The sequence below is a fragment of the Boleophthalmus pectinirostris genome, unplaced genomic scaffold, assembly GCF_026225935.1.
Source record: "Boleophthalmus pectinirostris isolate CB_2022bp ecotype Guang Dong unplaced genomic scaffold, ASM2622593v1 HiC_scaffold_6, whole genome shotgun sequence".
In the NCBI taxonomy this organism is placed as follows: domain Eukaryota; kingdom Metazoa; phylum Chordata; class Actinopteri; order Gobiiformes; family Gobiidae; genus Boleophthalmus; species Boleophthalmus pectinirostris.
Window position 1 is genome coordinate 18711815 of NW_026571447.1, and position 12500 is coordinate 18724314.

General features: G+C 37.7%; 3 protein-coding genes across 6 annotated transcripts in view; all 3 read left to right on the top strand.

Annotated features, from left to right (window-relative positions):
* Positions 1-3334, top strand: part of rnf144b (ring finger protein 144B) — a 13280-nt gene extending 9946 nt beyond the window's left edge. Inside the window, exons 7-8 of the mRNA XM_020937398.2 lie at positions 502-591; positions 1384-3334. Of these exons, the coding sequence (XP_020793057.1) occupies positions 502-591; positions 1384-1551 (258 nt within the window). The 3' untranslated portion in view covers positions 1552-3334. The remainder of the gene's footprint in view (positions 1-501; positions 592-1383) is intronic.
* Positions 3335-3609: 275 nt separating this feature from the next.
* Positions 3610-8294, top strand: LOC110171767 (uncharacterized). 4 transcript variants are annotated; one of them, XM_055163391.1, is made up of 14 exons: positions 3610-3688; positions 4083-4159; positions 4273-4345; positions 4708-4820; positions 4979-5004; positions 5437-5574; positions 6267-6376; positions 6747-6842; positions 6917-7000; positions 7081-7207; positions 7287-7392; positions 7630-7812; positions 7874-7948; positions 8033-8294. In XM_055163391.1, the coding sequence occupies exons 2-14, from the start codon at positions 4103-4105 to the stop codon at positions 8114-8116; spliced, it is 1272 nt and encodes a 423-aa protein (XP_055019366.1). In that variant the 5' UTR covers positions 3610-3688; positions 4083-4102; the 3' UTR covers positions 8117-8294. The 4 variants fall into 4 exon arrangements, with proteins under 4 accessions (XP_055019366.1, XP_020793203.2, XP_055019367.1 ...); XM_020937544.2 differs by having other exon boundaries at positions 3611-3793; XM_055163392.1 differs by lacking the exon at positions 4273-4345 and having other exon boundaries at positions 3611-3793; positions 4083-4163.
* Positions 8295-8732: 438 nt separating this feature from the next.
* On the top strand, positions 8733-12478 carry sqlea (squalene epoxidase a). The gene is made up of 7 exons (XM_055163865.1): positions 8733-9156; positions 9934-10192; positions 10822-10999; positions 11530-11626; positions 11701-11814; positions 12046-12217; positions 12306-12478. The coding sequence occupies exons 1-7, from the start codon at positions 8893-8895 to the stop codon at positions 12476-12478; spliced, it is 1257 nt and encodes a 418-aa protein (XP_055019840.1). The 5' UTR covers positions 8733-8892.
* Positions 12479-12500: the final 22 nt, after the last annotated feature.

Below are 12500 nucleotides of genomic sequence, written 5' to 3' on the forward strand. Positions count from 1 at the left end.
AGGACCAGGCCCTGGAAAGTGGGGTTTAAGTTGTCAACTTTATGGTTTGTGGGCAATGTGACCTTTACCGTAGGGATACATGATCTGCCGATACTCCATATTGACCGATACCACAAGAGGGATAGAAAATGGCACTTATTTCCTTATAACACACTTAACTTATTACACAGGGATCCAGTTGTGTTATGCAACTGTTATATATACTTCAAATAACCACTAGTAGTGAAGTTCAAACATTATGAGATGTTTTATAACACGCAATTAACCAGGATATTGGCTTAACCAATGTTATGGAACTGATATTCAATACCAGCATCAGTATCTCTGCATTCTTACTTTTTCAATAAATAATAATATATTAATAATATTCTATGGATCATTAATATTGTTTGTTTTTTTTTCAAGTTGACAAAACATGTTTGACCAAGTGTGCAAAATTTAAATTCTACACATACATGTAGATAAATAGATAATTACTGGTAATGTTTTTCATCATTGCAGGGGGATATCTTTCTGAGGCACTATGACAAAGGCCCCTGTAGAAACAAACTGGGACACTCTCGAGCTTCTGTGATGTGGAACAGGACACAGGTGGGACTCTCATAGTTTCTCATTTATTTCATGGTAGACATCAATATGGAGCTCCTGGAACTCTATGGAACTTTTCTGAACACAGTGACTGGAAAGTGAAAATATTTTTGTATCATATCACCATAGCAATAAACCAGTGACAAAATACAGTAAAGGCATTGTAATAAAATGTCCTTTGAGGCATTTAACTTTATTTAAAATGGAAACATCTGCTCCCACTTGTTTATAATGACTATAACTTGATAAAATAATAAGTTATGTAAGATGGTTTCTGTTTTGTTACTGTGTACAGAAGCAGCTCCTTATCAGACATTAAGCCAAACTAATCCAGCTAATCTCACATTCCTGCTCCCTTGTAATAGTGTTTTGTGTACAATAAAAATGGCCCAAACTGCATTCTTTCCATTGTCACAGGGCTGTTTGAAATGTGATTGCATCTATTTGCAGCAGTGTCCACGTAGGAATTAAACAGTGCACTTAATGTTCTCAATGTGCTAGGATATATTTAGCTGTTTGGATATGCACAGTCGGAACGTTTCTCAGTATAAAATTGAACACTTTCTCAACTGGATACCAATCCAGTACCAAAAAAGTGCCTGCAGACTCATCTAAAACCTTCCTAACTGTACAAACAAAGACAAAATGTATATAAAATGTTACAAAATGTTAGCAATAAAACATAAAGAGCATCACATTTTGGTAAAGTCTAGGCAAAAGCTACATCAATGCAATTAATATAAGGATTTCTGCTTTAGATGCTCCTTGTTTACTTAACACTGTTTTTCCCTTAAGGTGGTGGGCATACTGATGGGCATCTGCATAGTGGTGATGGTGACGTCTCCTCTCTTGGTGCTTGCCTCTCCGTGCATCTTGTGCTGTGTGAGTAAACCATGCCGTGGAAAGACAAAAACCAAGAAGAAAAAGAAAAAGGACATTTCCACATCTGATCCCTCCACGTAGTAGCAGCCCCTCACTCATGGACTTGTTCTTGGATCACTTAATGCTGGCTTCATGCTGCTTCAACCACAGACAACCAAGATAGAGTTACACTGACTTTAAATGTGGCCTCAGATCTGACTTCACTAGTTAACATTAAAGGTGCTCTATGTAACTCTTCTTGTTGGGGGTATGCAACCTGCCTGTCTCCATGAAGACTTTGTAGCTTTGCATAGAAAGTTTCACCTAGACAAGCTGCTGACTCCACTGGGTCAAGTTACAGGTCAGATTTGTTGAGAGTAGAGCCTAAGAATGCATGTTTTTCAATGTGTTTTAGCCCTAAAAAAAACCTGTAACTGAATACTGTGGAACATACCGGGCAAAGCAATGAAATCTCCATGAATGAAGACAAGCACATGGTGGACCCAATCACCAGAAAAGTGACACAGTGCACCTATGTAATTAACCTTCAGGTCTAGGCCTCTTTCTGCAGCACTTTCTTCTAAAAGTCACTTCAAAAGGGCTACACAATAGAAACAACAATAGAAAGTTTTATGTTTTGCTTGTATGGAAGCCTTGAAAACATTACAAAAGTATGGACATTGCCACATTGAGTTCATTGCAGTCACTGGCCTTGAATTCCCATTAACCAAACTACAGACAAGCTATATAGTTTACGTACCTAAAGCAAAAATGCAATTTTCAATGAAAAAAAAACAACTTTTATATTTATTCCTTACGATTTTAAGCACTTTTCCCAGTAGTGTGAACATAGGCATTGACATGCAAAGGGCTACTTGGTGGAAAACGTCATATTTTGTGTGAGCCTTGTCTGTGATTTCTGTGTTGTTAAAACAAACAAATGGATACTGATGCATTTAAGGGCTTATATAACTGTAACTCTTGTATGTACAACATTTAAATGATGAATGTCATCTTTATTTAACACAGATGGAGAGTACAAAATTGCTGTGGCTATGGATTAATTTGACTGCACAGATCAATCATGCATAACATTATAACCACTGGACTGGATGACATTTGGGGCAAGTGAAACTGCATGTTGTCTTTTGTGCTGACATGCTAAAAGAAAGACAAATATTGTTTGACAGGAGCCAAAGTGTTTTGGCTAGGTTTTCCAGTAAGAATTTCCCTTTCTCCTCTTTCTGCTTTCTGTAGTGGTTTGTAAGGGCCCCAAAAAACAAAGATGAACAAACTAATGCACAAACTAATAGGCCACATTGCTTAAATTAGAAATGATCAGATTAAAATGATGATTTACATTTTGTTACTTTATATTTGTATTTGACAAATGGTTATAATGTTATGCTTTATTGATATGTGTAGTTATTGCTATGCTTTACATGAAGCCATGCAACTGTCATGTGCCAAACTTCATGCTAAACCTGAGTTACAGGTGCTGAAGTGCCTCTAGTGCCTGGTGCTTGGACCCATTGCCTTTCATTGTTTCCATATGTTGGAACGCTCAAACATAACCAGCCATTACATTTTATAATGTGTAACACTTTGAACAATATAAAACATGCTTTCTTGTGAGAAAAGCCAAGTAGCAGCATTCATGCACTGTGTATTGACAAAATAAAAGCTTCAGTGCACATAGAGCTTTTTTCAGTTGTTTTGACAGGGTGTTCTAGACCAAAGACACCAAATATAATGTTCTCTAGAATATTTATGGATGATGAGTCTACTGTCTGTACTGTCTGTATCATTTGTACTTTATTTTGTTGCAGCACCACATTTTATAATACCGCCACTTTAACTGAATAAAACACTTTCTTTAACATGAGTAACCCATGGTTTTGACTTAACATGTTTGCTACAACGAATTAAACGGCTACAGTGAAAGAAACAGCAAAAAACTACAGTGAAATCAGGGAGAAGTATTTCAGAAATTATAATAGTTCACCGATAGAAAAGTACTACTGGAATAGTATTAACTTGTATAAATCTTGTCACACAAATACTAGTATGCCATTATTGACTGGGTACTTACTAGTATTAGGTTATTGTGTTGCGCCCTCTAGTGTCTGAAAACTGAAATTGCATTGTGATTTCCTGGAACCCAAAAGACGTGGTGGACTAACGTTGAACAAACTTTGGACTAAAATTCATGCAAACAATCTGCTGTTGAAACGGCATTGTAAGTTTCTGGAACGCAAAAGACCTGGACAAACTTCGGACAAACAATCTGTTGTTGAAGCTGCAGAAAGTGGGAATATGTCTACGCAGGCAGATTTTTTTAAGGGTTAGTAACAGTTTTACTTTCCAAGTGAGGTTTTGTGACCTGTTTGTGCGTTTTGATGCGCATCATACATTTAATCAGCAAAATTGGGTAAAATGATGCACGCTCCTCTCGCATGTGCTTTCAAGTCTAGCTCATTTTGCATTGTGTATTATGAGAGCAGCTGCCAGACTTCATCAATATGGAGTTACCAAATACTAAACATAACGCCACTTGTGAACTTTAGCGACCCACCCTTGGCTAAAGCTTGATTAGATTTGATTAGATTAACTGTGCATTTCTTTGTCCCTAGGCATCCCTAAGATCGCATATATGCCCAGCGCTGGTCCTGGAGACGTACTGTGCTTTAAACACTACAATGCCGGGGAGGTCGGTGTGTCTCTCAACCTACTATGTACACTCACTACTCAATGTGTAGTATTCCCTATTTGTTAGGTCATGCGCCTCTGCTATGTGTCTCAAAGTCCTGTGTGTGCGGGCAGGTGCTGATGGGAAAAACGATGGAGGACTGGCTGAGGTTTTCTGTCTGTTTCTGGCACTCTTTCTGTGGAACTGGTATAGACTGCCTGCCTTGCACAAATCATGCCATGTTTCATTCATAAAGTTAAGCTAATAGTGTATAGTGTACATTGTCTGCATGTGTTACACTCCCATAATATTTAATGTCTGCTGATTAGTGCCCTATTTGTTACATGTGAACTGCAGTATTGAACTTTGTGTAGGAAATTGAAGTTTCTTTTGACCAGGAATATTGCGCTGGGACATGTAAAAGCATTACACAGTGTTAGCTATTGTAGAAGTAATAATGGCACAAGTAGTAAAATATAAACTTTGAAGTCCATTAGATTGGCTTTTTACCTTTGCCTTTTGCTGTATACTTTATTAGTATAAATGGTGAGTGCTTTCTCCACTCTCAGGTGTGGATCCTTTTGGGTACCAGACTCTTCATCGGCCCTGGAATGAGGGGACTCCAATGGAAGCGGCCAAGAGGCGTGTCAGAGCTGCTTTTGAGTTTTTCACTAAACTTGGTGTAAGTAAACGTACAAGGTAAACCATTTAATTTACAATAAACTGATGAATAATGCATATTTAATAAATCAAATAACAAATAAAGGCTATGCTTTCCAGGTGTATGTTTAAAAAAGAAACACATTTACATTATGTTATTCTAAACTTGTGTCTTTACAGGTGAAATATTACACATTTCATGACAGGTAATTCATTGTTTAAAGGTGCATTGTGTATCTTTTCTAGTAGCGAGTTCATCAAATACTTTTCTCTAGGGAGATGTTATTGCTTTGTCTGCAATGTTTCACAGTATATTAAACCTTTCTACCTTTATGGAGACCAAACCAGACCAGGTTACAGTTCAGATATGTGGAGAAACAACCCCTGCTCACAGTCAGAATGGAAAGGTATTTTTGAGCCATAAACCCATCTATAATCTAATAAATGTAAAGTAGACCCGTTAAATGTCATACTGTGGAACATTCCAGGCAGAGCAATGACATCCATAAAAACAAGCAGGTGACAGAACCTCAACCAAAAAGTTACACAGTGCACCTTTAAGTATTATGTTGATATTACTGATATTTCCCAGGCTCCAACCAAATGAACATATTAGTAAAACTGCATGTTTCTTTCAGAGATATGGCTCCTGAAGGCAGCACATTGGAAGAATCCAACAGAAATCTGGATGAGATCACAGACCTGACTCTGCAGCTGCAAAACCAGACTGGAATCAAAGTGCTGTGGATCACCTGCAACCTCTTCACTCACCCTCGGTCAGTCCAATATGTACAGTCTATGGTCCAGTGAGACATGTCTTCAATACAGTGCTGTCATTTAAAGGGTCTTATAATACCAATAATTGACTTTTGTGAGCTTTAAAACGTGATTTTTCTTGTTACCACCTCAAAAACCGGAGTTGTGTTTTGTTTCATTCACTCGTGAATGGGTGATCTTGCATTATTAGGCTGTCTACATCCCTAAAGCTCAAAATGCTCCATACCAACTTGTGATGTCATGAAGCAGTAGTTTTCAAGTTAACAGTTATCTTTTACCATTTGTTCATTGATTGACAATTCCAGGGCTGAAATTATACAAATAATTATAGTGAAAGTGTATGGAGTTTAAAAACACAGTAGAGTACTTCTTCTATTACCACATGACATCACAAGGTGGAACAGGGTGTTTTCTGTTTTAGAGAAAAACAGCCTAAATGCAGGATTTGTGTGTTTAACATGTGTGAATGAAACAAAACACAATTCCAGGTATGTTTGTGATGAGGAAAAAACATTGTAACATACTGTAAATCAGAAAATAGTGCATAATAAGACCTTTAATGCTGGGTTGTAGCATGCATACTCCCCCAAAAAGTACATAACAGTGGCTTAATAAAGGTCAAATTGGATTTATTTAGCTGATAGTACAAAAAGTGAAATCACTATTCTTGTTTTATGGACTGACTCGACAGGTACATGAATGGTGCAGCCACTAACCCAGACGTCCATGTCCTGGCTTATGCTGGGGCTCAGGTAAAGAAGGGACTCGATATCGCCAAGAAGCTGGGAGCAGAAAACTTTGGTACGTTACACAGTAAACACAGGCAAACATTATAACTAAAATGAATAACAGATGAATTCATCCTTATATGTGTTACTGGGTAGAATATTAATGCTTTCGGTCTCTTCAAAGGCGTTATATAAATCCAAGGCATTATTATTCTTGTATGACATCAAGGGAACAGTTTGCCTGTTAGTTATTAGCGGTTACACATGACACATTGTTTTGACTGGGGCGAGTTTGACAAGTGTTATGCGGATAGATATTCAGACATCCAACTATCCAAAAATTGTCTTTGCATTCACAAATAATGACGCACAACTGACCCTCTTAGGAGAATAGGAATGTTAAAGTGCCTAATCCTTTTTTGGTTCTCACATTCTTCTTCTAGTGTTTTGGGGTGGAAGAGAGGGTTTCCATTCTATCCTTAACACAGATGTTGGGGCTGAACTGAAGCACATGGCCAACTTCTTTAAAATGGCTGTTAGTAAGTATCTATTAAGTTTTTAAAGATTTTAAAATAAAATTCATATTTACTCCTCTTTGTTCTTTTATTACCAGAGTACAAGGAGAAGATTGGGTTGAATTGTCAGTTTCTCATTGAACCAAAACCCAAAGAGCCCTGCAAACATCAGTATGACTACGGTATATTTATATGATGGTATGATCATCAGATGTGTCTTTTTAAATCAACCTTCAAGGAATTTGATTTACATTATTAACAGATGCGATGAGTGTCATTGCCTTCTTGAAGCATTATGATCTGGAGAAACATTTCAAACTAAACATAGAGCCAAATCACACAACTTTGGCTGGACATTCCTATGAACATGACATTATTATGGCCTCATCGTAAGGAAAATTACAACTATTTAGAATATGTAATTAAGCTTTAATCCACTGTTCTTGAGTTCTTGAGATGTTTTTGCAGGTTTGGTATGTTGGGTTCAGTGGATGCAAACACTGGATCCCCTGATTTGGGATGGGACACAGACCAGTTCCCAATGGACATCAGAAACACCACTTTGGTTATGAAAGTGAGTTTGTTTGATTGTTTTTAATAAATGTTGTCTTTGTACAGCAGATATTTAACCTCAATTTAAGCCGTCCTATACATCCTCTTTCACACCAGCAAACTACAAATCCTGTTTGACTACTACAAACTTCTGCTCTGAGGCCTTCCTTTGGCCCAGGATTAGAATGACGTGTAATACATAGTGCTCTCGATTACTCTTGATTACATTCAAATGCCTAATGTATGAATTGTTATTTAGACCATCATTGAACAAGGGGGAATCCAACCAGGAGGTCTCAACTTTGACGCTAAGGTGCGTAGAGAATCCACCAATCTGGAGGATTTATTTATTGCTCATATTGGAGCCATGGATGCTTTTGCAAGAGGACTTAGAAACGCTGTTTGCATGATTCAAGACGGACTTCTTCCAGGCATGGTGAAGGTATGTATGAGCGCAGGGTTAATGAAGAACTGATAAATCACTGACTTGTTTATAAATTTAGGAGCGATATATGAGCTACAACTGCAGACTTGGTGAGAAAGTGGAAGCAGGCTCTGCCACCTTAGAGGATTTAGAGGTAAAGTGTATGATTATGTGATGGTATTGTTATATATATTATGTTATATTTATTGTGTAATTTATTTTCCACATTATACTTCAGGCCTGTATCAAAGAGACCGGAGAGCCAAAATTTACATCAGGGCAGCAAGAAAAATTTGAATCGATCTTCAATCACTACATTTAGCCTCAGAGAAAAAGTTCTATTTGCACTGCCTGTTTTTGAACTATGAAGGTGATTTGATGAAAACATAGACTAATAATTAATCCCATTATATTGTACTTACAGCAGCATAGTGTGTGAAAAGGATGATGGCGGTGTAGCTGTGTCAGTTGGTAGGCATTACCTATTATGTAATCTGTTAACATGTATTTGAATATTTCTTTTACATAAGTAATAAATACAAAACAATTGCCATATAGGTTTCTGCACTGTTTTTTCAAGACATGATATTCATCTCTCCACAGATGAATATCATAAGTTGAAGTTTCCTAAAAAGTCACAAATCCGTCCAAGTAATTTTTCCCCTCTAAAACACACTTGTACTTTGCTGGCTTCCCTCCCTCACAGAGGGTAAAGTTACTGCACCTTTCCACTGACATCAGATCATACTACCAGCCTGTCTGCAGCTTGTCCAATCATAAACCGCAGCGAGTCTCTATGCTTGTGCTATTGTCCAATCAAAAAATAGCGTGAGCTCTGCTCATTGACGCGTCATTCCTGATTGGCTGCTTTAGTCCTAAAGAGGAGGGACTCGAGGCCATCAAATCCAAAGTCATCCGCGTTTGTCATTATCATAAAATATTCAGCATCTGTTTGACCGTGTGCACACAAATTATCATGGGCTTCAAAGATACGGTTTTATCTCAAATGTTTTTGTAGCAAACCGCAACATAGATAATATTTTTTTTTCTATTTTTGTATTGTATTTGTAGATTTTTTTTTAACTTTTTGCTTTTAAAATGTGGACTTTTCTTGGAATTGCCAGCTTTACATATCTTTACAAGAAGTCAGACACAGTGTTGACTTTTCTTCATAGAGAGTTAATAGCAGTAGTTTTAATAATCACTGCACTTCTCCTTTATTTAAAATATGTGCACGGACACAAAGTGCGCGTGTCTCAACTCCTAAACGTGCCTTTGACTTTTCTGGGAGTTGTACCGTTTATTAAAGAATTAATCCCACAAAGTTCTTCAGGGAGGAACACCACAGCGACCTCTAAAAAGGTAAGTCAACAATATATGGATAGGAGCAAAGCAGATATAGCTAACATTATATCATTGTAGACTAAATAAAGGCCATCATAAAAAAATATTTTCTATGAGTTTGAAATTCCCCCTTTTTTAAATAACCTATTGATGCACATGATGTTAATGTTTTGTTTTATTTGCTACACATTTATTTTAAATATGCAAACTTACTTATACTATTACATTTTATCCCAAAGCTAGTATAAATAAATAATTAAATACATAAATAAAATAAAATTAATAATACAAAAATGCCAAGTCGTACTAAAGCAATTTACAAATGATAAAAAGGTAAAAATGGTGAAAAAGAGATATCGAGAAGAAGGCAAACTAGATTCACAGTAAGCATCCAGACACGTTTTAAATCTCTGGTTCATACATTTTATAGGTGTGTTGTGTAACCTTTCTGGTGGAGGGTCCATATAAAGCTGGAAATATTATTACATTGTCTGGAATGTTTCACAGCATGACATTAAACCTTTCTATCTTCATGGAGACCAAACCAGACTGAGTTACAGGTCAGATCTGTGGAGAGGCAACCCTGCTCACAGTCAGAATGCCTGTTTTTCTAAGTATATTTGAGCTATAAAACAACTTGTAATTTAATAAATGCAAGATAAAGATGTTTAATGTCATACTGTGGAACATTCCAGGCAGAGCAATGAAATATCCGTAGAAACAAGCAGATGATGGACCCTCAACCAAAAGATTACATAGTGCACCATTAAAATATAGCTATGCATTTTCCTCCAGGGCTATAGAACAAGACGAAAACTGAACCAGGATTCGTCTACATCTGCTACGGCCTCATCCTCTGGTGTAGTGGAGAACACAGAACCAGATGTGGTAATAGTTGGAGGAGGAGTTTTGGGATCGGCGATGGCGGCTGTGCTGTCCCAGGACGGGAGGAGGGTGACGGTGGTGGAGAGGGACCTGAAGGAGCCAGACCGGATAGTGGGAGAGCTACTGCAGCCTGGAGGTTACAGAACTCTCAAAGCACTGGGGCTGGAAGGTGAGGCACAGTATAGAGTATATCTGAATAAATGAGCACTGACCACATAGATAAACAATGAATCAATACAACAGTGCAACAAGCAGTGTCATAAATAACAACTTCATTAGTGCACTGTGAAATATGGGTTATGCCACAATATTGCTGAAAGCGTCCATATTATGCAACTTTCTGATCTATGTTATTGTTATATTGTCTTCCACATCACAAACATACCTGAGTTGTGTTTTGTTTCATTCACACATGTTTAACACACAAACCCTGCATATTTAGGCTGAGTTCTTCCTCAAACTGAAAAAACTCTGTTCTACCTTGTCATATGGTAATACAGGAAGTGCTACACTGTGTTTACATCTTCACTAGAATCATTTGATCATTTCAGCCCTGGAATTGCCCGTCTCTACTGAACAAAAGGAAAAAGGTAGCTGTTAAAGTGAAAACTATCACTACATGACATGACAAGGTGGAACAGAGCATTTTGAGCTTTGGCGATGCAGACAAACATATATGAATGAAACAAACACAACTCCAGGTATGCTTCTTTGTTGTAATGACACACACGCCTCAGACTGCATCAGTAATAGATTTGTGATGTGAAACTTTAACCTCCTCCTGTTTGCGCCCTTCAGCCTCGGTGGAGGGCCTGGACGCTCATGTGGTGAACGGATATGTGATCCACGACACAGACAGTGGGGCGGAGGTAGAGATCCCGTACCCTCAGACAGATGAGGGGGTGCAGTGTGGCAGGGCCTTCCATCATGGACGCTTCATTATGGGCCTGAGGAGAGCTGCCATGGCCCAGCCCAAGTGAGTGTGGAAGCAGCTGTGATTGGACAAAAACAGAACAGACCTGGTCCTAGTCCCTCCTGCATTCACACAGGCAGTACAAGGGGCTAGTGGTTTCATTTAAAATGCAGAGCAATTAAAAATCTGCACATTAAAATGCAGAAACACAACAAAGTAAAATAAACTTTGACAAACTTTATTGACCCACAAAGGAAATTATTTAACACATCACAATTTAATATAATAACAATGAGCAAAATTATAAATGGCAATAATAAATTCAATATAAGTAGTAAAAGTAGCAAGAGACTGGTGTCAAATAAGGCATAATTATATAATTGTACAGTGTATATATATAAAATCTAGCAATATAGTAATCCAAATTATATCTTGGCTATATGTAAGAGGTGGGAAAATTTGCTTTTAATTTTCCAGGACAAGGAAGTGTATTCAAAATCATGTACAAATCAATAACCAAACCAAATAGGCTGATTATTCAATTTGTGGCTTATATCTGGTGCTTATATAGTTTCTGCTATTCTGCCCTCTAGTGTCACTTTCATAGAAGGCACAGTGACCAGTTTAGAGGAAGAAGATGGCTGTGTCACTGGTGTCCAATACAGAGATAAAGAAACTGGAGACAATAAGGTGAGAGAGGCACTTACAGCCAAACTTTCAGAGATAAAATGTCCTGACATTTACATCATACCCTGTGTTTTTAGGTTATCTATGCAGCTCTGACTGTCGTAGCAGATGGGTGCTTCTCAAAGTTCAGAAAAAACCTTGTTTCTGGGAAAGCACAGGTCTCATCTCATTTTGTTGGATGTCTTATGAAGGTACAGTCTTTTATGCATTGATTGTTTTGATTGTGGAATAAGGTCAACTAAAAGAATAAATGAGTGAAAATGCATCTGTCTACCACATAGCTAGATATTTATTATTCCTTTTCCTTTTATTATTCCATTTATTATAGCTGCTGTTTTACCATATATATTATGTACAATATATTCTTTATCTGTCACTTTTATTGCTTTCTAATGTACATGTATTGATTTATCTCTGGACAGAACTGTCCACAGTTCAGAGCCAATCATGCAGAACTGGTCCTTGCAAACCCAAGTCCAGTCCTCATCTATCAAATCTCCTCCAGGGAGACCAGAGTTCTTGTGGACATCAGAGGAGAGATGCCACGCAACCTTTCAGACTACATGGTCGAGAAGGTTCACCCACAGCTGCCTGGTAAAGCAAGGACAAAATTGACTGACAACTTAACTTAAATCCACTTTATATGTGGTCAAGTAGGACTAAGTCTCTCTCTGTTCTTTAGAGCATCTAAAGGAGCCCTTCTTGGAGGCCCTGCAGAACGATAGACTGAGGTCCATGCCTGCCAGCTTCCTCCCTCCCTCTCCTGTGAACAAACCAGGTAATGCAAACACTACTCACTCCCCCAGAGAAGTGAGGAAATCTGCTCAAAACATACTATATATATATTTCTTCTGACGTAAAAATGTTAAACTTGCAT